The 25,966-nt window shown below is 49.0% G+C and overlaps 1 protein-coding gene across 28 annotated transcripts in view; it reads right to left on the minus strand.

Annotated features, from left to right (window-relative positions):
* The window catches only part of DYSF (dysferlin), a 222,195-nt gene that overhangs the window by 128,473 nt on the left and 67,756 nt on the right, over nt 1–25,966 (minus strand). For 19 of the 28 annotated variants that reach the window (XM_073791260.1, XM_033838318.2, XM_033838329.2 and 16 more), the window contains 8 exons: nt 25,485–25,611; nt 21,975–22,078; nt 13,989–14,057; nt 13,818–13,861; nt 10,269–10,351; nt 2,886–2,927; nt 1,109–1,224; nt 473–586 (listed from right to left, as the gene is read on the minus strand). In XM_073791260.1, coding sequence (XP_073647361.1) covers nt 473–586; nt 1,109–1,224; nt 2,886–2,927; nt 10,269–10,351; nt 13,818–13,861; nt 13,989–14,057; nt 21,975–22,078; nt 25,485–25,611 — 699 coding nt within the window. The remainder of the gene's footprint in view (nt 1–472; nt 587–1,108; nt 1,225–2,885; nt 2,928–10,268; nt 10,352–13,817; nt 13,862–13,988; nt 14,058–21,974; nt 22,079–25,484; nt 25,612–25,966) is intronic. The other 9 variants (XM_033838316.2, XM_033838332.2, XM_033838327.2 and 6 more) reach the window with 1 other exon arrangement.

Here is a 25,966-nt window from a genome sequence, read left to right on the forward strand (position 1 = left end):
ACTCGATGACATCAAGAGTGTCACCAGCTAGGGAGGGTGGGAGGGAGGGAGACGCAAGAGGGAAGAGATATGGGGACATATGTATATGTATAACTGATATACTTTGTTATACAGCAGAAACTGACACACCATTGTAAAGCAATTATACTCCAATAAAGATGTTAAAAAAAAAAAAAAAAGAGTGTCACCAGCATAGTGTGTGACACAGTCAGTGATTAAAGGGTTAGGTATTCTTACATTATTATTATTAATAACATAGCCTCTCATTGTGCATTGAGCTCTAGACTTTAAAAACCTTCATTTATCTTCTTTGAGCCTCTGAACATTCCTTAGGGAGGCAGGGTAGGTGTTGGGTTACTCTGAGGCCCAGAGGTGTGAGGGCACACGAGTGTGGGTGGAACTGAGCCCTCCTCCTCGGCCAGCCCCACTTGGCCACCGCCCTCTTGGCCCCTCCCAGGGCCACGCCCCTTACCTCCACCCGAAGGATGTCATCCGCAGGGAGATCTTCCACCTTCTGTTCGCTGTGCTCCACCAGCTTGGTCTCCAGGGAGAGCAGAAGCCGGCCTCGGTAGGCCACACCTTCCCCCTGAGAGGGGAGGCTGGGTCACCAGGAGCAGGGTCGATGGAGGGGAGGAGGGGAAGGAAAGGAGCCTGGTCTGGCCCTGGGATCAGTCACCTCCCGGCAACCAGGAGGGCCCTGAGCCACACCCCATCACTCTGCAGGTGAGGAAACGGTGGCCCAGAGAGTTCATGGGACATGCCATCCTGATGGTCAACACCAGAGTCCAACCTAGCCAGGGAGACTGAAACCTGAGATAGATGGAGGCTGGGCCCCCAGAGGCCAGGAAAATTAGGGGGGCGAGGGGAGGGGTGGTCAGGCTGGCCCTGAAGGAGAGGCAAAGGGAAGGGAGTGGGAGGGAAGGAGGGGCCAGGAGGGGTTCAGGGAGAAGAAGCGTTCTCTGAGGGGGTGGCTGCCAGACCCTCGGCCCACTCAAGTCCCGTCAGGCCCCTGGAGTCCAGGCCAACTGCAGATACTGCCCAGGCCAGGGGGGAAGACCCTGTATGCAGGCCTGGGGATCTGGGGACTGTGGGTTCCTGTCTGACTCACCTTGCCCGTGTTGAGCTCTGCATAGGGGTCCGGGAAGCCAGTGAACTCCCTGGGGCTGCCGTAGAGGTTGACATAGCAGGGCCCGAAGGTGGGGAGGAAGCCCAGATGGTCATCCACTGGGAGACACAGGTGCGGATCAGAGGGGCCGCCCAGCCGAGATTTCTAGCACTCCACCCAGCCACCTTCGGGCCGGAGACCAGCCCTCAGTTCCTCGCACATGCATGGGATGCAGCCCCCGTAAATGTATAAAGGACAGTGACACCCACGAGAGCTGTCTCCCGTGCGTCCCTTTAATCCTCACCACCATGCTGAGATGTGGAGATTTGCACTGATTTTATTAGTCTCATTTTACAGATGAGGAAACCGAAGCCAAGCGAGGCGCAGGAATACACAACTACACAGAGGCACGACCCAACGTGGTCTAACCTCAAAGCGCATGCGCTCAGCCAGCGTGCAAAGCTGGGGCTCAGGGGCCTCCCCTGCCCTGCCTCTCTCAGGCCATACCCTGTCCTGCATGCCCTCCTCATCCTGCAGTTACATCTGTGTCTCAGGCCATCTGGCCTGCGGGGAGGCACAAAGGAGGCCCAGGAGCCTGGTGACCAGAGACTCCATCTCTCAGGTGCCAGGGAGGGGGCCCAGCTGGATACCACCACCTCACACACAGGGCAGCCCCAGGCACATGTCTCCTCCACCTTTGTGTCCTTATGAAGTTGAGACAGACCATCTAACAGCCTTGACTCATCCTGCCATCCCTCCCCTTCCCTACATTGTGCAAATAACGATCTTTCAGTGGAGCGAGTTGGAGGAGAGTTTGAGAATGACACTAGTGATGAGGGAAGATCTTTTCTTCACATCATTTCCATCCTTTTTTGGAGGCTCTCTTTTGTTAATGTCACGACTTTCCAACGGACAGCCAAGTTTCCCAGGACGGAACTTCACTGGCCAGATTCTGAGAATCTTGAAAAGCCAGGGTGCCCCTTCCAGAGGAAGGAAGAGGCCATTTCCAGAATGGCAAAGGTGGGATGTGGGCCCAGGAGCAGGTACCATCTGGGATGCTCCAATCCAGAAGATCATGGGTGGGGCAAGGTAGGCACAAAATAAACGGCCTCAGCAAGGAAGTACTCGAGCCAGACCCAAGGACCGACTGCAAACTCTGAGCGCTCAGACCCTGGGCGTGAGCTCCGGGGCTTGAGCCCATCCCTGAGGCATAAGATATTACCAATTAGAAGACAGGAGCATGCCTCCCCCAGAGCCCTGCACCCAGCATCACTCGTCCTCCAGTCCCCAGCACACGCTGGGCTCTGGCATTTGGGACAGGGGTGGGAGGCCTGATGGAACTGTTGTGAGCATTACTAATTATCTGTACTAATCATCTCGATTATAATTTACCTTGTAAATGTCAACTTCAGGAGTTTTCAACTCACCCTGGGCTCCTCCTGGGCCCCAAGAGGACTTACACTGCCCCTGCCTCATCATGCACTCCCCTGCCTGCTCTACCCCTTCCCTGCTGAAGAACTAAACTCTTTTGAGCTCCAGGGCCCAGCAGATTCTGGAAGGGGTTTAGAGAGTGGGAGGGAATTGCCTTTAAAGCATTCCAAGCAATTTACATATTCAACCACGTTTGAGAGGTAACAGCCAAAGGTAAACTGGGATTGTGGTGGAGAATCTCAATCCCACCTCAGGCAAATCAAAAAATTCCCGGCAAACAGCGCCCTTGCCCCTCCAGCAAAAACCACAAGGCCCACACCCTTGTCATCCTGGAGGTGAAAGCACGTACGGTCTGTGGCTGGAGGAGGCGTGACCACACCTGCAGACTCCTCTGAAGCGTAAAGAAATGGAAAAGGGGTCAGGATGGGCATGGCTGGGTGGAGGACGGATTAGGTGAATGGGGCATGTGGATGGACAGTTGGCAGACAGACAGATGGAAACGCAGCTCCTGGAAGGGGAGACAGATGTGGCCCGAGGCCCCAACCCCAGCCCAGCTGTGAATTTATCACACACTAAGTCAACAGCGCACCCCCCTCAGCCAGAGATAGCCCCAGTGCCCTAGTGAGCGCTCGGGTCTCTCCCCGCCGGTGTCTGCCTACATGGCTGTGAGTTCTGTTTGCCAATTGGAAATTGGACCAGAAACTTGACTCAATACATTCCAGAAATAACACACGGACTTCCCTGGTGGTGCCGTTGTTAAGAATCAGCCTGCCAATGCAGGGGACACAGGTTCGATCCCTAGTCCGGGAAGATCCCACGTGCTGCGGAGAAACTAGGCCCGTGCGCCACAACTGCTGAGCCTGCGCTCTAGAGCCCACGAGCCACAGCTACTGAGCCCACGTGCCACAACTGCTGAAGCCCACGTGACTAGAGCCTGTGCTTCCTCACAAGAGGAGCCACCGCAATGAAGCCCGTGCACTGCAACGAAGACCCAACACAGCCGAAAATAATTAATTAATTTTAAAAAAAGAAATAACACAATAAAGAAAATGTGCTTTTCCATATTATACCCAGATAAGTGAGGAAAACAAAGTACAGATGCAAAGAAAGGGTGAGGGAAACGTGAAAGGGCCAGAGCTAGGCAGTGAGGCACACCCAGCGGTCCCTGCCACAGGCAGGTTGACTGCCCTGAGTGGAAGCATTTCAAGGCACAAGATCTCCACCTAGTGGTTATTTCCAGTATTACCACTGAAGGCACCGTGTTGCATTTTCACAACAGCAGGCACTGGGATCTGGCTTTTGACACCTGCCGTTTCAAATGAACCACAGTGCCAGGCACCCTCCATTAGCTAAAGGTTCTACTCTTGGGTATACCCTAGATGCTGGTGAGGAGTGTCTAGAAATAAGAGAAGCAAGAAAGGAGATGCTCTGGCATACTTTCGGCCTCTTGGAATCCGTCCCTCGCTTATAGGCAGGTACAAGATGCCCCCAAAAGAGTAGGCAGCCCTCAGTCTCCTTCCATGGTCCTCTCCGATTCTGCCTCTTCCCACAGTCTGACCTTCCCTGTCTCCTCCTCCAACCATCTAAGTGTAGCCAAGTCTGGGGTCCTGATTGACCTGGGGTTGTGTTTGGTGAAACCCTAAATTATTTTCATTCATTGATCACCTTTACCTACTGGTCTCCTTCAAAAAACAATACCTATTGCTATTTTCCTATAGCTCCATGATCAGAGTTAAGGACCAAGAGCTGAGTAAAACATTGTGAAGGAAGAATGAGGAGAGACACAGAAAGAAAGAGCGTGGGGAAGAGAAGAGGGAACGTGGAGCCTGGATACGAGGACAGAGCTGACCAAGTGAGCCCAGAGGGCAGCACGGAGGGCAGTGAGGCGAGGCTCTGGGGGAACTGAGGCCCTGGGACCCACCCACTCAGCTCTCCACAGCAGGCCTCAGCTAGGAATGCCAGCTGGCAGAAGTCAGAGCTGCAGAAACCATAATTCATGGCCATTTTCATATCCACAGGAATAGGTTTTCATCAGTGGGGGAGCGAGGCCTCTGGTCGCAGGGGAGTTTCGGCAACCACAGAGGACCGCCACGGGCACAGCTGCAGCCCCAGGAGAGCACGGCCAGGGCCCGCCGGAAGGAAACAGATTCCACTTTAAGCTCCTTCCAAATGATTACAAACAGGCCCGGTCAGTTATCTAGGGCTAATGAGGCCGAGGTCATAGTTCCGACCCCCACGTGCTTCTTGCAGAAGGAAACATGGCTTTCCACCCACAGACCAACTCTGGATCCTGGCTGCAAACTAGTGCCCAGCCCAGACACAGATGGCCCCTGTCCTACCAGCCATCTGAACAACACGTGCCTCTGGTGGCTGGGAGGACCGAGTTAGGGGGCTGCAGAGTAGACTTGTTCCCAACCACGCCTTTTCACTAATTCCCTCACTCATTCATTCGTTTGTTCAGCAAACCTAACAGGCACAGTGTAAGGCATGCTGAGACACGGCCCTGCTGACAACTGAGGCCAATGGCTCCTAATCTGGGGGCAGGGTCCCAGGTCTCCAGGAGCTGAGGATCATCCTGGGTCCTTCCCCTGTGTCTGCAGACAGCTCATAAAGTCAAGGGCAGCGTCACCAGTGAAGCCAACCAAGACAAAGCCTCTATTTAATCCTCATCACTCTTCTGCCAAAACACAAGTGTTCTGGTGTGTTTTCCCTAAGCCCAAGGAATAGGGGCTGGGGAAGCCTCAAAACACAGATGAATGCTCCCAGTTCTGTAGCGTGAGCAGCCCAGCCCAGCTCCCTCACCTGGGGAAGCCAGAGGGCAGGCCCTCCCAGCCCGGGACCCCGCGTCTCCTGGAGAAGCTGAGGCCACTACCTGCGGCCAGCCCTGCCGCTGCCTCTGCCTCTCAGCCCATCTCCCACGCCCACGGCTTGGCTGCCTGACACCAGCCCGCGCCAGGCAGGAGGAGAAACCAAGAACTGCTGGGAAATCCTCATCATCTACGTTCCAAAGACAAAAAGAAACGAACTTTGGATTTCGTAGCTGTGGAAAAAACTGCCTGAGTGCTATTTATGTAGCACGATTTTCGTACGTACAAAGTTATAAAAGAATCTGTGTAGGTTTCATGGGTCTCATGTTCCTATTACCTTTCGAAAGTACTGCAGCTTCTAAGAAAAGCACTCCTTATTAAAAAACCAATTTTTTACTAAATGTTTTGGAGCACAGGGTCCAAGGAATACTTAAGTGTGCCCAGGCAAACTTGTGGGCAGAGGTGCTTAAGAAGCTAGTGTTAGGTCCTGTCCTAGCTGGAAATAAAAACAAAACACGAAAACAAAAACTCCTGGTTGGATCAAATAAGCTGGTGAACTGTGAGGCCAGGGAATAGAGAAAGAACCCATTTTTACAGTTTGCTTTAGTTTGGGTTTTGAGAGCAGTGGGGAAATCAAGGGCCATGCATCACCCAGATGTTCTAGAACACCCCAGTGTGGAGAAAAACACAAAGATCTGAAAGTTGGGGTGACATTCTGAGGTGGCCTCAGGACAAGTGGGAAAAGCTTGGCAGGGACAGAGGCAAGGGCTAACCTTCCAGGCCTAGAGAGAGCTTGGGAAGAACAGCTCCAGTTTGAGCAGTAAGTCTAACTCTTTTATTGCTACATAGATCAAGCTATTTAACTGCACATCTAAAACCGGTTAGCTGGTGGCAAGAAGATTCTCATTTAAGCCCAAAACAATCTGTGGGAGCCAGTGGTCCCTGAACCACACGGGGTTGCCCATGGCCTGAGCGCCATCTAGTGGCCAAATAAACATCTTTCTCACGTTCCCATTCAAATATTCATGATGACCCTGGAAAAGATCAAGGTCAACATCACCACCAGACGTGAAGACTGATGGGGGCACAGGGATCTAAACTCTCCCTCAGGTGGCTGACAGCTGGCGCAGCTATAGCCTCATGAAACGGCAGCTGTTGGAAAAGTCAGAAGGTCACTTTGTGCTGTACCAGCGTCTGTCCTTGGACTCAGAGACAGGGATGGCACCAGCCAGGAAACTGGAGAAGAGGTTCCTTCCATGCCAGGAGTTCTGATCCACGAGGAGCCTAGAATACCCTCTCTCCCACCCACTCCCATGATACACTGCCCCCACCTCCAATCCTTCTACCTCTACATCCAACTCTCGGAACAGCAATCACAGAAGAAGCACCGCATCCTGGGACCAGCAGTTCCCACAGTTGGGAGTGGGAGGGGCTGGGGCAGGAGGAGCCCACATAGCAATGACTTCTGGAAGGGAGTTCTTGTGTATTCCACCAATTACAAGTATCAACGATGAAATCAGAATGACAGAAAGCAGCTAGATGTTAAAGCTGAGTGAGGGCACCTGGGAGTTCATTGTAGAATTCTTTACTTTTATGTATGTTTGAATTATCTATAATTCAAAGGTTTTTTTTTTTTAACGTTTCAGAGAATCTAGAAGGTCAACTTCAAGAGTGCTAGGTAGAATCTTCCAGAAACTGGGCACGCTAACCTGTCCTCCAGATAAAGATCTGAGAAGATGGGTGGACAGAGACCCACACATCCTGTCTGTGGAAAGACACCAACACTGACCAGATATTGTGAGAGTAAATAAAGGGGGAGGGGGAAAACAGGGGGCCAACCAGTATAGGGAAACAGGGAGGAAATAGCATCTGTAAGATTCAAGAGAGTCTTCACCTGAAATTCTCAGGACACGATTTGGAATCCTCGGTAGAGTGCAAGAAGACATAGTTTTTGCGGAACAAAACAAAACTTGAAGGAGAGAACAAAGAGGAAAAGGAAAACATTAAAAAAAAGAGGGAAAGGAAGGCATGACAAGAAACTAAAAATGCAATAGTCAATTTTAAACCACATGGGAAGCAGTAAAAAGCAGAATTGGTACAGTGGGAAGAAAAATCAGATTAGGGATGCAGAAAGCCAGTAGTAGCAATACTAAACAACAGACATTACTTTGGGGTTTATTATGTACCAGAATGTAACATTTATAATCTCACTGGATCCTTACAAGAACCTTACAAGGCTGGGACTGGTGGGAGGAGACTGGAGCAACTCTCTCAAGCTGCCTGGTTCCAGAGCTCCCCTCCTACCCCTCTCGCACCCTGCCTTCAGCTGCTCGGGTAAACAATGTAAGAGTAAATGAAATCATCCCTCAACTCAGATTTAAGGATTCTCTATGTCTCAGACAAAATTCAAGGAAAAGAGTCCTGTACCTAGACAGAGCAAAGGTATTTTTTAAACTGCAAGGAAAAAGAGACATTCCTACAAACAGCATCTAGTCAGAGAAAAAAGAAAAGATTACCTACAAAGGAATCAAATCAGTCTCAGAAAACACACCAAAATAAATTCAAAATAGATTAAATATTTAAGTGTAAAAAATAGAGATAAATATAACCTTGGGGTTTGCTGAAGGCCAAAAGCATGACATATGGAGCAGAAACCATACTTCCATTATTTAAATAAGAAATATTGAAAATAAACACAAGAAGTTAACTAGAAAGTTAAAAAGGAAACAACAAAATACGTCTAAAGAGAGTTAGAGAGTAGAAAGATGAGAGAATAAAAAATTAGAAAATATTAGAATTGATATCTAAATCCAAAAGCAGATTCTTTGAAAAGTCCAATAAAGTAGGGAGAAAAATAAAAACTTCTAACTAGCCTAGTCAAGAAAAAGGAAAATTCAAACATATTTCATTAGAAGTAAGAAAGTAGAGAGAATTGTTTAAATTATAAAAGATTACTCCACACAACACTATAAGTAAAAAAATTAGAAGACCTCAGTGTAATGAATGTTTTTCTAGGAAAATGTAGATTATCAAAATTAACTATAGTAAAAGTAACAAACTAAAAATACCAATGATCACAGGAGAAACTGAAAAGGTTTTAAAGAGCGAGTGCAACACCCACTCAAAAAGGGCACCCAGCCCATATGGTTTTATGGGTGAATTCTTTCAAACCCTCAAAAGACTATATTCTTATGATATATAAACTGTTCCAGATGTTAGAAAAGACTTTAAATCTTTCCAATTAATTTTACAGAGCCAGCATAGCCCAGATACCAAAACCTAAGAAGTAATAAGCAGACATACCAATTAAAGATAATAGAAAATCAAGAAATAGGCCCAAGAACACATTTAGGAATTTAGTATGGGATAAAAGTGGCAATTCAAAACGCAGGGAAAAGATTATTCAATATATAGCATTGGTATCACCAAAGAACAATTTTGAAAAAAGTAATGTTAAACCCTTTCCTAATTCACTAAGGAAAAGATTAATATATTTAGCTATGTGAAATTTTTTAATTTCCGTATGTTAAAAACTATTAAATGATAAAATAAGACTGACAAAAATTATTTACAACATATATGATGGAAGAAAATTAACCTCCACATACATACACAACTCTTAAAAAAAACAATGAGAAAAAGACAAGCATACCATCAGAAATATAGACAAAAGCATGAATAGGCAATTTACAACAGAATAAATTTAGAAGTATATAAATATATATAATTTGTAAATGTAAGATAATTATTAAAATATTTTAAAATTTACAATGGTCAACTTTACCAGATATCAATGAAATAAAATTAAGGCAACAATGAAATTCACCCAACAAACTGACAAAATTCTTTTTAAATACCATTATTTTGCATTTTGTTGATGAGGGTGCAGCAAAATAAGCTTGAGTGATTAGAGTGTAAATTAGTCCAGTCTTTTTGTAGGGCACTTTTGATATATACCAAAAGATTCAAAATGTTCAAATCTTTTAAAAAATATTTATTTTTTTTTTATTTGGCTGGGCCAGGGCTTAGTTGTGGCATGTGGGATCTAGTTCCCTGACCAGGGATCGAACCTTGGGCCCCCTGCATTGGGAGCATGGAGTCTTAGCCACTGGACCACCAGGGAAGTCCCTAAAGTGTTCGAATCTTTCAACACAGCAATTCCACTTCTAGGTATTTATGCAAAAGAAAAATCATGAATTACATAAAGATTCAGCTACAAAAATATTCAGTATCAAGTTAGCTGTTTATAACATGGAAAAATTAGAAAACACTTAACTATTCAACATTTAGTTAATGTGGACTATGATGTATTCACACAATGGAATGTGTGTATTCATTTAAAATTATATTGTAGAAGAATACTTAATAACATGAGTAAACATCTCTGTTGTACTGCCAAGTGACAAAAAGCAATTTTCAAAACAATTGAAAATTGTTTCAAAGCAATGTTTTTCACGTACATACATACAGACAAACAGGTCCCAGAATGTTAATATTTACCTCTTGTCTGGGAGGGTAGGCTTATGGATAATTTTGTGACAATTTTATATTGTTCTTTCAGACTATCTCTTTTAAATTGTACAAAATGATCATGAACTACTTGTTCACAGGCCAGTGAAAGCTTTTCAAAACAGAAGCTGCTAGAACAGTCAGCCAACCTAGAACCCGGTAGATGGTGTGGCCACAGCCACCAGTATAATCTGCAGGAATGAATCCTCTCTATGCCATTCGGTGGTGTATCTCACCATCCGAAGTGGGCCAGTCCTAAATGCAAACCCATCTCTCTCACTGGCCAGAGCCCTTCTCCCTGGGAAATGGGCAGCAAAGACCTTATAATCTTCCCTTTTCTACAAACTCTCAAGACAGTAGGGGCGGAACAGGGGAGAGCACGGGGGGCCAGAGGGCAGCAGAAAGGTGGAACGTACCTTCTATTTCTCCTCCAGAGGCAGAGATTTTCGACATACTCAGGTAGTTGGTGGCCACAATGTCGTTGTGCGTAAGGCGGTCCCTAGAGCAAAGGGGCAGAAAGGGCGTGAACAGGGGAGGGGGATCGCAGGCCACAGCCCACCCAGGAAGGAAACGACCTCGGTTATACATCATTAGGGGTCCCAGTCTTCACACGGGGTATGTTATGGAGGCCTAGTAATCCTAGGCAAGAAAGTGTCACTCAAGACTCCTCTAGGGGGGACCCAGTCCATCCCCCCCACCATCAGCATCCCATCGGCCATGCTGGAGGTCTGCGGGCACAGCTGCAGGTTGAAAGGGAGGAGACCTGAGGCAGGAGGCAGGGCGGGGGAGCAGGAGGCCGCTCAGGGAGCCAGACCCCCAGGCCCAGGGAGAGCAAGGCTCTAGGAGCCAAGACATACCCGGACCAAGGAGAAAACCAGATGACCAGGAAGAAACAGCCTCCAAGGCCACAGTCTTAATTAGCTTATGGTAGCTCTTTTTTGTATCTGATTCTGTATGTGACAAAGCACTTTTAAACCCCCTTATCTCCAAGGATTCTCCCAGCAGCCTTGAGGAACAGGTACTCTTACTAACATCTCTTTTGCATGGATGAAGAAACTGAGGCTCAGAGCCAGAAGGTCCTTGCCCGAGGTCAGCCTGGGAGGGAGGGGCAGAGCCAGAACCGAAACCCTGGTGTCCAGACTCCAGGTCCAGTGCTCGCACCGTGGCCCACGCGGCTTCTGTCTACAACACGGGGCCTGTCCTGCCTCCCAGAAGGCGGCCTCTCCCCTCCCCAGCCAGCATAGGGGACTATGGGGAGAAGCTTGAGGACTGACTGTCTTGTGCAGACCCTTCCTCTGCGCCCCACACCTGCCCCCCTAACAATCATATACAGTAATAGTCAGCATTTACTGGACTCCTCCTGAGAGCCAAGCAGTGTGCTAACCCCGTCACGTGACTTGGCTCATTTAATCCTCCTGTTGGCCCTGAGGCAGCTTCTGCAATTAGCCCCAATTTCAGATGAAGAAGCTGAGGTAGGCAGGTTGGCAAAGCTGGGATTTGAGCAGAATATGCCTGACATGGAAACCAGAGCTATGCTTGCAGCGACCTGCTGCTTCCTTGCCAGGCTAGACCTAGAGTTCTCAATCCAGTGATTTTGACCCCAGGACATCTGGCAACGTCTGGAAACATTTTTGATGTGGAGGGGAGTGGTAGAGAGAAGCCATGGTTGCAGCAAACATCCTACAGTGCACAGGACAGTCACCCACTGCAAAGACTTTTCCGGTCCAAAACGTCACAGTGCTGAGACTGAGGAACGCTGGATGGGGCAGGATCTATCTCCTTCCAGAAGGTTCCCCACGTGCCTCTTCCCTCCTCTCGGGGCCCAGCAGGCCCTCTCTCCCTGCTGTGCATCCTTTGGCCACAGGAGGCTTCAGGAGATGACACCCACACGCCCCATTGTGAAAGACCCGCCTGGGCATGGCAATTTCATTTTCCTTTTAAATCTTAAAGCCATGAGATACCAGATCTCTGCTGCTCCCTTCCTTTCTCTCTGTATTTCCCAGGGAGGTGATCAAGCTTTAAAGTTTTCTCTCAGGGCGGGGTCTACATTAGGAAGCGTGAACTGTCAGCACAGATCTGTATCCCTTTTCCTGGTGAATAACGTTAAGATGAACTGGAAAGTAAAAATTCCCTTAAACATTTTACAGTAAGGTTATCAATACCAGATAATTGACAGTTGATGACACTTTTAAACTGCCTTCATGACCAACCCCTAGAAAAGACCAGCCCTTGGAGAGGAATAGGATTTCTCACCTCTGGTCTTACCTGAATCTGGTGAGAAGGGAAAGAGAATGGGAGGAGAGAGATTTTGTGTCAGGTTTTTTTTTGCGGGGTAGGGGGTAGTTTGAGGGATTTTGTCTTTTAATGAAAGAAATTCTTTGAGAACTGAATGGAAGATTAAGTTACAGAGAAAAGGCCATATGGACCATATCGTATTTCTAGGATTCAGGTAATAACACAAGTTTATCTGAGTTTTCTGGGAAGAAAGCACTTTTCTGGATAGGAACTTGCAGCAACTGAATGCTTTCTGGCCAAGAGTTGGGTTTTGGGGCTTGGGGTTGCTTTTGGAAAATGCAGCAAGTCTGAAAATAGACTCACAATAAAAATGCCACTTCAGCCTAAACCAGAGAGGCAGCCACCAGATTCGGTAATGTGTTTGGATTGTACAGTATGCCGATGCCTCACTCGGCTCACACGGACTCGGGCGAGGCCGTCCACAACACAGGGGACGCGGCGCCCTTGCGCTCGCACGCCCGCGTGCATCCACTCACACCGCCACGCACAGGCACGCACCCAGCGCACGCACGCGCGCGCACACGTCGAGGGGAAGGATGGCTCCGTGGGTGTAGAGCACATTGCCCCCAAAGCACCTCCCACAGAGCATACGGGCGGGCAGGGCCCCAGAGGCCTCTCCCTCCTCGCCCCCCTCGCACTCCCTTCCTCTCCTCTAATTCTCCCAAGCTGTCTTCTCTCGGGCTGGGGACCTGGCGCGCACTTTAATGGCTCTGTGGCCTGGGGGTTTTCCCTAGTCTCTCATTATCCTCCTGGCTGGGGGTGCCATGGGCCTGAGACCAAAGGACAACACGCCGGGAACCGCACAGCCAAGACTTTTTGGGGGCAGAGAAAGGACAACTCTCTCTTTTGGGAAAGGCTGATGTAGGGAAGGTCCTGGAGATCGCGCGTGGGGACGCCTAACAGCCGTCGGGCGTGAGAGAAGGCTCAACGCGGAGGGGTCAGCACGGCCCGGTGGTTAAGCGCACGGGCGGAGGGAGCACAGGCTTGTTCGAGCCTGGCCTCGGCTGCTTCCCAACGTCGTACAGGGTACTCAGTCTATTCAAACCTACTCCCTCATCTGCAAGGTCGGGCGGTGCCTAGAGTCGAGGTGAGCGTCAGGTGGGACACGCATGTAAAGCGCTCACTGGGAGGAGGACCTGGAGCACATAGACGCTCAGCAAGGGTTAGATACTCACTTTCTAAGATGACTGTGTGACTCTTGCCCACCCCTGCTGCAAGCCGGCAGTGGCATCCCCAGCTCGGGTAACCGGACCCACTTCCCCAGCCTGGAGACCCGTTTCATCCTACCAACACTGTGGGCAACACAGCCCACCCTCCTGGAAGCTTTGCTCTTTCCGGCTTCCATGCCTCTGCTTATGACCCTCTCTTCATTAGAATGCCTTCATCCTGAACTTCCCAAAACCTCACCTCCTCCAGGAAGCCTTCCTGGCCCCTCCTGGCCTCAGGGATCTCTGGTTCCTGGAGCTGTTCCAGCCCCCGCTGGCTGCCCTCGAGCAGGGCTGTAAGCTTCCCAACAGCCCACACCCTCTCCTTCTCTGGCCTCCCCCAGAGGAAACTACCTCACCTGAAACAGACTCTCCCACTTCTTGCAGAATGAACAAAAGGAAACCGAAGGACCAAGTGACCCCTGACAACAGCCACCTCTAAAGATCCCGGGACGCAGAGCTCACCAGTCTATGACACGAATCCTCATTTTCTCACACATGGAGGGAAACTAAGGAGGGAAGAGAGACGGGTTGGGTGGGGTCCTTCTGAAGAAGCAGAAGTCTGGGATGCGGGCGGGAACTGGGTAGGCTGGGAGCCCAGGCCTCCTGGGGTGGGCTCATGGGGGTGAGGCTCACCATGGCAGGCACCGTGATGCTCTGGTTCCACTGAGGGTTGGCCGTCTTCTCCAGGATCTTGCTGCAGAGCTAGAAGACACAGAGCACAGGTGGATGGAGCTTTGAGGGGACTCTGGGCTCCCTCGGAGACCACCACACCAGCCAGCAGCCATTCTCTGCCATGCTGGCCACGTTTGGGGCTGGGCAGAAGGCCCTGGGGGCCATGGAGCCTGGTGCAGTGGGCTCAGACACAGGGAATCTTTCTAGAGACAAAGCTCAATGGTAGATCAGACCCAAGGGGGCATGGGGTGGAGGGAGTTAGGAGGGATAGATTGTTTGAATGTCACAACCCTCCTTCCTTATCTCATACCTCTGGCTGGAAATTCTCCTCCCTCACCTCCCATTATGGCCATGACCCTAAATATGGAGCCCTGCGTCCAGACCAGCTTTCCCAGGAGTCCTAGAGTCTGAGGCAATCCCCTTTGCCCATCAGCCCAGATCACCTGCCCTTTTGGAAGACTGTGAACCCAGGAGATTAGAGATGGAGGGAGGAGGAGAGGAAAGGGGGGCTGGAGGGCCAGGGCAGGGGGCCATGCACCTGCATCTGAGAGAGGAAAATGCAGTGAAGACACAAACCTCATAAGCCACAGTCTGCCTCCAATCAGCCCTGCTCATAAGACTGGGCTTTCCACAAACAAGAAACCTAGCAGAGGTGGAAACCAGATCCAGTCCAGTGGCTTGTGTGTTCTGCTCTGCCCTGGGCGTCCCCAGGGAGGCACCAGGTCCCTTAGCCAGCCCAGGGCATCCCGTACCCACACAGGGCAGCAGGTGAAGACTCTGCTTCAGATCCTGGAAGGTGTGTGTGTCCTACACACGGAAACAGTGAGCAGCCTTCCTCAGGGCATTTACTGTGGGCCCTGATTGTGTGAAGCATTGACATGCATTTTCTCATCTAATGAGCACCTGACCAGACTGGGGGCTTTGGGCCCTCCATCAAATGAGGGTGTGGCCTCCCTAGGGGCCAGGACTTTGTCTCCATCCCTGATCCACCCAGTACCAGCCCCTGTGCCCACCATCCCCTCCTCCCTGTGAGAAGAGCCCAGGCAAAGTCTGGGGGCAGGGATGGGTGCCGGGATTTGGCCCTTGTGTGAGCAAAGAGAGGAGTAAGGAAAGAAGAGCTCCGACAGTCAGACGGAACAAAAGGCAAAGTGGGACACACAGTTCTCAGGAATGGTTACACAAAGGGCTGTAAAGCACACAGAAAGATGCTTAATCTCCCTCATAATAAAAGAAACAAAATGAATGAGATACGACGTCTCATCTATCAGATTCACAAAAATCTCTAAAGCCTGACAGCCCTCTCTTGGCAAGGCAATGGGAAAACTGCCCGCTAGGATTTTGCTGGTGGGAAAACAGAACAGCTCAACCCCTCCAAAGGGCCATTGGCCACTATGGTTCAAAATTACAAATGCAAATGCCCTCTGACCTACAAGTCCTACCTCTAGAAAGTATCCTACAGAAAGACTTGCACGTGTGCAGAATAACACGTGTACGAGGTTATCCACTGCAGCATGGCTCCAACTAGGGAGGACGTGGAACAACCCATGTGTCCACCAACAGAGGACAGATTAGATAAAGTGTGATCCATCCACAGAATGGGGCACTGTGTAGCCCTAGAAGAATGAAAGAGCTCTGTGATATGAAACAACTTCCAAGTTATATTATTAAGTGAAAAAAGCAAGGTGCAGAACAGTGAGTGTCATGTGCAACCGTTTGTGTTAAAAGGGTAAAAGGTAAGAATTTATGGTCAGATGTGTGCAGCATATGCATAATTAAGCCAGAATGATGCAAAATGATGGATGCATAAATGTATATGGTGGGCATAATAAATGTATTACCTAATTCAAAACTTAGATGAACAAAAGTTTAAAATAGGAAGGAAAGAAGGAAGGGAGGGAGGGAGGGAGGGAGGGAGGGAAGACTCGTTAATCAGACACACCTGAGAGACCCTGGCAGCATCACTCAGCTCCCTGGACAAGAAGGCACAGGTTGTCCCCACCCTCCCCCAGCCCTGCCCCAGGCAGTCCAAGGCCTCCCCAGCAATCACTTCCTCCGGGCTGCCCTTGGAGGCTCCCCGTGAGAGAGCCACCGAGATGTGGGTGGGATTAAAATGTATGTTATATCATCTCATGGAATATTATGCAGCCATCAAAAAATTGATTTCAAAGACTATTTAATAACCTAAGGAAATGTTAGGTGATAAAAGCACTTTACCAAACCACACAGATATAGTGGATTCTCATTACTGGCGGTAGTTACACATTCTAACTACACATCGTAAGTCACCAAGAACATGAGCTGATGAACACTGAAGCGTTGCTCCTAAGAGAAATACAGGGTTCGGTTCCTGCAAGCCTCTGTCACAACAGTTTTTTGTCAACTCACCAATAACCTTGTTTTATGTGTGTTTCTGTTTCAAAACACCGTTTTTTTATTATATATTGTGGATTCATTAACATTGAACTCACAGCCAACAGCACTCTCACTCATGCCTGTATGAAGCTTACCTAATACATAGTTTCTCCATAAGGCACGTCACAGCCTTCTTACACAGGGAAATACTAGACAGCATTTCAGCACAACACTCGGGAGCCATTGTAAACACTGAAATCACCAGCAAAAAGCACAAAAAATGCAAAAAGCATGACACTAAATAGACCAGGAAAAGGACACATTTACACCACGAGAGCTGAAACAAGGACGGAATCACATTGTTTCAGCCCAGCTGGCAACATGCACCTCAGCTGACTCAAATTGTTCCCAGCTTTGCAAATGATCACCAAAGCACCTTAAGGATTAATTTGGGGTTACAAATAAATTTTAGCGAGTAGGCAAATTTGCAAATACAGAATCTGTGAATAATGAAGATCAACTGTATTCCGAATCCAATTTTTTTTTCCATTGGGGCAGGGCAGGGCCAGGGTTGGCGGGGGGGATGTGCAACAGAGAGAAGGAGTGAGAGCTACAGGGAGGAAAACGTACTAGCAGGAGATATAAACAAATGTTCATGGTGGGCCTCTCCAAGGTGGTGTGCAGAAATGTGCTTAATTTTTTTCATTTTCCTTGCTTTTCTCTGATTTTTTCATCTTTTTATGATTAATAGGTTTTATTCTTGGAAAATAAAAAAGTCGCTTTAGTCTCCCACTCTGCCCTCCAAGTACCTCCCCTGTCCTTGCCCCATACCATGAAGAAGTGTGATATGTGTGTGTGTGAGTGCGCACACACACAAAACCTTCTATCTCAGTAGCTTGGCCAAATCAGGTATGGTTCACATCTTAGATAACAGTGCCACCAAGTGTCCATTAGAGGAAATGCAAAGAGGGCCAGGCTTGGGTGAGTAGGCACCCAGAGGACAAATCCCCAGGGCTTTTCATTTCAGAAAAGGATGAATGAGAAAAAGGGACACACCAGAGACAGAGAGAGGACAGGCAGGATGACACAGGTGATAAAGGTAGCAGAGAGAGTTGGGGGAAGCCATGACGAGGTGGCTGGGGCAGAGAGCAGGGGACACAGAGACCCGGTGACCACCAGAAGATGGAGGGTCTCAACTGCCTCTTTCATAAGCCCCTTCCTTCTAGAGGGAAAATGGAGGGCGCAGCTTCATTCAGGAGCCCAGCCACCAGTCAGCTTTATATAGTCCCTTGCCTGGGCCAGGTCCCCTACCTCTATCACCTTCCCCAGACATCTGCACCTTCCTAGAAAAATCCCCAGGGCCAGCCAAGGGCATCTCAGAACAGAAGCCCTAGAGAGATCAAGGTGCTGGCAGGGACCCAGTAGCAGCTAGGAGCCCCAGAGCTCTGAGACTCAGCTCCAAGGAAAGCTACTGAATCGGAAGGCAGGTCGGTCTTGGTTCTAGCCATCATCACAGCACCCTACCATGTTGGGAATGTGGAATAAAAACAATCTTGAGACATGACTTTCCCATCTGTCAAGCTGGGAAAACTGATCCCGGTCCTTGGAGTAAGTGTCCAGCAGGACTGTCCAGCCAACCTTCCTGCTTCCTTCCTGCCTCCATTCATCCCATCACGGTCCCTCCTAAGGGCATCAGACTCTGAGCCCAAGCCCAAACAAAAACTGCACTTCGGTAAGACCCACAGTGAGCATTTACACCCCAGTGTGAATGAGTTTAAAATTCGTGTTACCTCTCCCACAGACATTTCCCCTGAGACCCTGTCTTAGCCCGGGATGGAGGAACAGCTCAAAGGTGCTCCCCCTGGCCACCAGCAGGACGGTTCACACAACCAGCACCATAACTGATTTTAACACACTGAATTAATAAAAAGTATTAGGGGCATATTAACACTCAAAAGGGAAGAGGGGAGGGGAAGCTCTTCTTTACAAAAAACACCAGCTAATAAAGAGAGAAGGAATGATAATGAGGGAATCGCCGCTTTGCACCCCAGGTGAATGACTTTTCAGGCAAGGAGGTCAATGGCTTCGTGGACCATTAGGTAAGAGGTTGCTGGGAAACAGGACATCAGCACACGTCGAGATATCGCCCACAGATAACCTGCAAAGTACAGAGGCGAGCGTGTGCTTTGACAAGGGAGAGATCTGGAGACACCACCTAAACCAAGTAATCAATCATTACCAACGATGGGACAAGGTGACATTTTGCTTCCTGCTGTGATGCAATACAACGTACGAAACATCACCCGTGATGCATTCTTGCCCAAACAGTTCATTTGAATGCAATCTGATCTTGAGACCTAACTTCCAGTTTATAGGAAATACAGGGGCCAGAAGAAGTTAAACAACAACAGAAGGAAACAATGGGACAAATCCAGGACATGGACCAATGGCTTGGGCTTTTCAAAAATGCAATGTTGTGGGGTGAGAAAAATGGGAATGATGGAGGTGGGTAAAAGACTGTTACGGAAGAGACTAACACAGAGCGTAAAATCCAGTTGGATCTTAGATCAAAACAAAATTAGGGCTTCCCTGGTGGCGCAGTGGTTGAGAGTCCGCCTGCCGATGCCGGGGATGCGGGTTCGTGCCCCGGTCCAGGAAGATCCCACATGCCGCGGAGCAGCTAGGCCCGTGAGCCATGGCCGCTGAGCCTGCGCGTCCGGAGCCTGTGCTCCACAACGGGAGAGGCCACAACAGTGAGAGGCCCACGTACCGCAAAAAAAAAAACAAAAACAAAAACAAAAAATTAAACAGCTCTAAAAGACATTTGGGGGATAATCAGACAATATTTATATGAGCCAGTATCTGACAAGAGTAGAAGATAATTGTTAATTTCCTAGGTGTGATAATGTTATTGTGGTTACAAAGAATTTTCTTTTTCTCAGGAGGGGCATGCTGAAGCCTTTAGGGGCAAAGTGTGCAATTAGGTTTCAAATGACTGGGGTGGGGGGAGTATCCAGAGAGAGAGAGAAAGAAAATGCAGCAAAATGTTCATAATTGTTTCATCTAAGTGGAGGCCATACCAGGGGGTAAGCATTCACTGAACCATTCTTTCAACTTTTCTTTATGTTTTTAAATATTAAAAAAATAAAGTGTTTCAACAGTGTCTAATATTGATTCACAGTAAAAAAATAAAAATTTTAAAAACTAGAAAGATAGGTCCCAAACATAAACTTTGTATGATGCCTTATGGATAATGCTACTTTTTCTGCATTTTTCCAAATTCCTTAATAGATATGTGCATCGATAATAAAAGAAGAAAGAAAAGAAACATAAAACGGGGGGCGGGGAAGAGTGTGGACTTCAGGTAGCAGACAGAGGAAACAAGCTATCCAAGGCCTTCCTCCCGTTTGTGAAATCACACCTGGGCCTCAGCGATCCGGCCCCTGACCTCAGGGGTCCCGTTGTTGGTGGGATGGGCGGGCAGACCCTACATCTTTCCAAAATGAATCTAAGAAGAGATTAAGTGAAAAAGAACACTGCAAAGTGCTGTGTGAATGGGAGCCCACACGACCTCCATCATCACCCCAGGCTTTTAGCGTTTGTTGTTAAGCTTGTAAACGCCTCCCCGACTGTCCTATAACACCTGCGTGTCTCCCCCTTCCGGCCTCTGCCTCGGGAGCAAAGCAGAGCCGGCTGCACCCGCCCTCCACTCGGCTCTGTTCAAAGCCCTTCTCCTCCGGTTCAAAGCCCTTCTCCTCCGCCCGTTTCCAATTTTCCTGTTAACACCCAAGTCATCCAACTCAACTCGCCGGAGCCTGGCGCTGCGGCCGGCCGGTGGACCTCTGGGCCAGGCCGGCGGGGCCCCGGAGGGCGCTACCCCACCCTGCCAGCTCCCTGAGGTTGGCACGAAGCTCAGAGGCGCCTCGTTAGGGTTCCGGGAGCCGGGGTGGAGGCTGCGCCTTCCAGATACGTCATTCTCCCCTATTTCCAGTATTTCCACCAGTCTCTGCTCTGAGGTTATAGAGTAAAAGAAATCGGGCTGTTTCCCCGAAAGTCAGAGGAACATGTGCTAACAAACACCGGAATGCAGCGGAAAACGGGCTAAAAAAGGGCCGTGCAATCGGCCGCGCGGAGCCCCGAAGGCCGAACTAGCACATCAGGCCTGTGTGGGTGACGGAAGCTAAACCTTGAACGATGCAACAGACTTGCGGGGGGAAAGGGCCAGGAAGGACCCCGGAGTGCACAGGCCCGGGCAAAAGCTAGGTGTGACCGCAGGGCAGACGAGAGGTCACACGGGCGACGTGCTGGCTGTGCGGTTTGTACCCGCACGCCCCCCTCCGCACCCCGCACCCCCCGCGCCCCCAGCCCCCTCAGCGAGACAGTGGGGCTGAAACCCGCTCAGTTCGGCGCTGCTCCAAGCGGGCTGCAGAGCTGCGTCCGCCCAGGAGGGGGCGAGATGTTCCACATTCTCGCAAAGACTGTACAAGCTAATATTGGCCATGGAGATGAGGTGAGAAAGTTCGGCTGGGTGAGACCTGCTCAACCAGGTTATGCGGTTTGAACTTCCTTTTACAGACAGGACTGTGTTTTACACTAAATATGCTGGTGGATTTCTATGGGGAGAACCCGGACAAGAGAATGGACCCAAGGCTGTTGTGTTGCCCTGGGGAGAGATGACAGTGACTAGGGGCATAGAGACAGGAAAGGACCTCGGGATTTTTGAAGGCAAGAGCTAGGGGTGGCATGTTTGATGTAGGGAGGTCAAAAAAAAAAGGGCCGAATCAAGGCAGGCCCACATTCTCTGCCTTTGATGGTGGTACCTGATTAGGATGGCGGCTTCTGGAAGTGGGGCGGTTTGGGGCAGCAGATGACTCCTTTAAAGGGCTGGAGGGGCAGAATATAGAGACTTGAAGAGGCATGGGGAGGTCTATGTCTGAAGAGAGGGGTCAGAGTCAAATACAGCTGTGGATTCCTCTGTGGAGAGGTGACGGCTGAACCCTGGGAGTGGCTGAGGCTTCGAAGGAGAGCCTGGAAAGTGGGCAAAGCCATCCCTAAGGTGGGATAGAGGGAGGGGCCCTGGCAGAAATCAAGAGGGACTGGAGCAACGGCCTGGCCTCTAGGCAGGAAGGAAGAGAGGTACACGATCCCTAGGGCCCCCACCAGTGTGGCTGAAAGGAGTCTGCCCAACTCCTGCCACAACTTTTTAAAAATAATCATTATGTTTTCACTGCATTGTTTTTAAGTTTCCCTATCATTGTGCCTTCACATCTGGTTTCCTGACTATTACTTAATTTTCCCCCAAATATTCCTCTATCTATCCACTGTCCATATGTCCTCTCCCTGTCCATCCACACCTATGTGTCTGTCTCAAACACCTGAGCAGACCTGTCCTCGTGCGTGTGCATGGCAGCCCCAGAGAGCTGGGCCTGCGTGTCTCACCCCATGTCCCACAATCAGCCCCCCATCCCCGGTGTGCACATGCCTCTGATGGGGGGCACTGCGTGTGCCTCACTCTGTCCTGCACATCCAGTGCCCATCCACAGGGACACCCAGTCATCACCCTCCCACAAATCCTCTTGTTTACTTGCCCCTTACCATCTTCCCCGCAAAGCTGACTTCCACGAAGGGATCCACCAAGTTCTTCTTGTTACTCTCAAAGCCAAAGATCTGCTTCACGTTGTCCATTACGGCATCATCCACTGAGGAGAAAGACATGCTGATCACTGCCCACCCGCTCTCCCATCTTCAAAACCCCCACTTGCCACCTGTCTCCCCACAGTCCTGGGACTCCCTGAGAGAGACGCCATGGACCCCTCAGCCCAGGGCTCCTGGGAGAAAGGACCATCTCAGAATAGCAGCTCCTGAGGGCACTGCGCTGCTTCCTTGCCCAGCTCCAAACAGCTGGTTCACTGTCCCCCGCCCCGTTCTCAAAGGCTTTCAGAACAGGTCCGATTGATTGACTGATTAGAAATCTACATCGCTAAGAGCAGTAAATAATCCAGAAAAAGACTGGAAGTTGGGGACTTCCCTGGTGGCACAGTGGTTAAGAATTCACCTGCCAATGCAGGGGACACGGGTTCGATCCCTGGTCCAGGAAGATCACCCATGCCACGGAGCAGCTAAGCCCATGCACCACAGCTACTGAGCCTGTGCTCTAGAGCCCCTGAGCCACAACTACTGAGCCTGTGTGCCACAGCTACTGAAGCCCATGCACCCAGAGCCCATGCTCCGCAACAAGAGAAGCCACAGCAATAAGCCCGCACACCACAACGAGGAGTAGCCCCCACTCGCCGCAACTAGAGAAAAGCCCACGTGGAGCAACGAAGACCCAATGCAGCCATAAATAAATTAAATAAATAAATAAATAAACTTTTTAAAAAGACTAAAATGAGGTATCACCTCACACCAGTCAGAATGGCCATCATCAAAAAAATCTACAAACAATAAATGCTGGAGAAGGTGTGGAGAAAAGGGAACCCTCTTGCACTGTTGGTGGGAATGTAAATTGATACAGCCACTATGGAAAACAGTATGGAGGTTCCTTAAAAAACTAAAAATAGAACTACCAAGCTATAGTGGGAATAGCAATCCCACTACTGGGCATATACCCTGAGAAAACCATAATTCAAAAAGAGTCATGTACCACAATGTTCATTGCAGCTCTACTTACAATAGCCAGGACATGGAAGCAATGTTAAGTGTCGTCCATCAACAGATGAATGGATAAAGAAGATGTGGCACATATATACAATGGAATATTACCCAGCCATAGAAAGAAACGAAATTGAGTTATTTTTAGTGAGGTGGATGGACCTAGAGACTTTCATACAGAGTGAAGTCAGAAAGAGAAACAAATGCTGTATGCTAACACATATATATGGAATCTAAAAAAAAAAAAACATGGTTCTGATGAACCTAGGGGCAGGACAGGACTGAAGACACAGAGAATGGACTTGAGGACACAGGGAGGGGGAAGGGTAGGCTGGGATGAAGTGAGAGAGTAGCACGGACATATATACACTACCAAATGTAAAATAGATAGCTAGTGGGAAGCAGCCGCATAGCACAGGGAGATCAGCTCGGTGCTTTGTGTCCACCTAGAGGGGTGGGATAGGGAGGGTGGGAGGGAGACGCAAGAGGAAGGAGATATGGGAATATATGTATATGTATAGCTGATTCACTTTGTTCTACAGCAGAAACTAACACGCCATTGTAAAGCAATTATACTCCAATAAAGATGTTAAAAAACAAAAAAAGAAAAAGAGTAGCCCCCGCTCATCACAACTAGAGAAAGCCTGCTCACAGCAACGAAGACCCAATGCAGCCAAAAATAAATTAATTAAAAAAAAAAAGACTGTAAGTTGTTATAATAATATCCCATTACTGTTGCCTGTTTGACATTTTCCTTTATATATATACATTAGCACAGTGATTTTCCTGAGGGTAACCAATAAGTCAATTCCGTTTAAAAATATATATATATATATTTATATATATATTTAATCTATGCTGCTTCAAACCAATATTTTACTGAATTAGCCATATTTTTACATATGTATTTACAGATGATAGATGTGTGTATGTATGTATGTATATATATGTTAGGTATAAATGTACATATGTATATAAATGAGAAACTGAGAGGAGGGGACAGTTAACAATCGTATACTAGCCAATGTCTACATGAATACAACAGATAACAATGAGCAAATATTTATGTTCTATTTACCCATCTATTTTTCTTTTATTTATGTTTAAACAACATTTCAGAGAATTCAACATAATCCCCTTTACCCTGAGCAAAGCAAACATTTCTATTTCCCCAGCCCCCTTTGGAAGCTCACCAGCCTCACTTCTGCATAGTTTCAACCAACAGACGCAGAATGTTCTAAGCCTGTATTTTAATGCCCATTACTTATTTAAAGGCTTTCCCCATGATTTTGGTTCAATTAAGCTTGTGCAGAAGGAACCCATTTATTGGTGTCATTAGTCAAAGCAGAAACCCTCAAGCAATTAGCTTCATGGAAAACTCGTAAACAGGGACCCAAGTAGTCCCCGACTACTTGTTCTTGTGAACTCTGCTATGGACAGCGCCTGGCTTAATTCTGCTAATGTATGCTCCAAAATAGTGGCTTATAGCCCGCAGCAAGAGAACTACCAGGGAGCATTTTTAAACTACCAGTGTGTAAGCCCCACCCCAAACCAAGTCAATCTGAAACACTGGAGGAAGGGCCCAGGCATCTGCACTTCCTTAAAGCTTCCAGGATGATTTAACTGCAGCCTGGGTTGACACCCACAGCTTTAGAATATTCAGCATAATTCCCCCACATTTGTTGAGCACACAGGGTAGGGCTAGTACAGGGTTAGTCACTGTGAGAAATCAGGCAGTGGCCACAATGGCCTTCTTGGGATGATGAGGACATAGCCACAGCTAGGGTGACCCACTGTCTCAGTTTACCAGGGAATGAGGACTTTCTGGGATGTGGGACTTTGGGTGCTAAAACCAGGACAGTCCCAGGCAAACTAGACACCCATGTGTCTCCACTCAGTGGAAACACTGAGCCCTTCTAACATTTCAGCAACTGCTTCCCCAGCCCAGGGTCTGCCAATTTTCAGGCTGGGGCTTCCTAGAGGAGAGAAAGAAAATCAGTGGGATCCAGCCGTGAGCGCAGAACAGAGAGTTGAAATGGTGCTGACTCCGCAGTGAGAGCCAAGAAAATGGGTGCACGGAGTGGCCAAAGAGCCAGTCAAGGCCTAGCAGATGCCGAAACGGAGCCCAGGGGCAGCTGTACTCTCAAGATTTCTTGCATCTCTGTGACTCCACCAGCATCAGTATGACTTCTCATTAATTCTGACGGTTTCTCTGTTAAGAACAGTAAAAAGCCTTGGGAAACCTAGAGAGGGTGTGAGGCTTCGCCAGACGGCAGAGCAGAGGGAGAACTGGGCTGACACGGATCTAGTAGACCCTCGGGGTGAGGAAGCCAGGCCAAGGGGAGGCAGAGAGGGAGCAGGGGACCAGCCCCTCCCTCTCCTTCCCCCAGGGAGCTGAGGCAGCCCAGCCCAGCATCCCCCCTCACAGTCACCCAACGAGGGCACCAGACTCACTCTGCGGTAAATCCTCAGCCCTGAAGACCTTCAGGCAGAAGTGCGCTCCGCGGAGGGCCACGCCGGTCGGCCTGAGCAGGTTGCCTTCAATGTCCTCCTTGTCTTCAGAGGCATCTTTTCTCTCCAGCTACAACACAACCAAATATGATTCCTTAATGTGCCTTCGAGCACAGTGTTTTACCTTCCTTTTCTGAGAGCTCAACCAACACACTTAAATGGTGCATCTCGGGACTTCCCTGGTGGCGCAGCGGATAAGACCCTGCTGCGCTTCCAGTGCAGGGGGCCTGGGTTCGATCCCTGGTCAGAGAACTAGATCCCACATGCATGCTGCAACTAAGAGTTCACATGCCACAACTAAGGAGCTGGCAAGCCACAACTAAGGAGACCAACTGTTGCAACTAGGGAGCCCACGTGCCACAACTAAGGAGCCTGCCTGCCGCAACTAAGACCTGGTTGCAACTACATAGATAATTTTTTTTTTA

This window comes from Tursiops truncatus, chromosome 14 (assembly GCF_011762595.2).
Source record: "Tursiops truncatus isolate mTurTru1 chromosome 14, mTurTru1.mat.Y, whole genome shotgun sequence".
NCBI lineage: Eukaryota > Metazoa > Chordata > Mammalia > Artiodactyla > Delphinidae > Tursiops > Tursiops truncatus.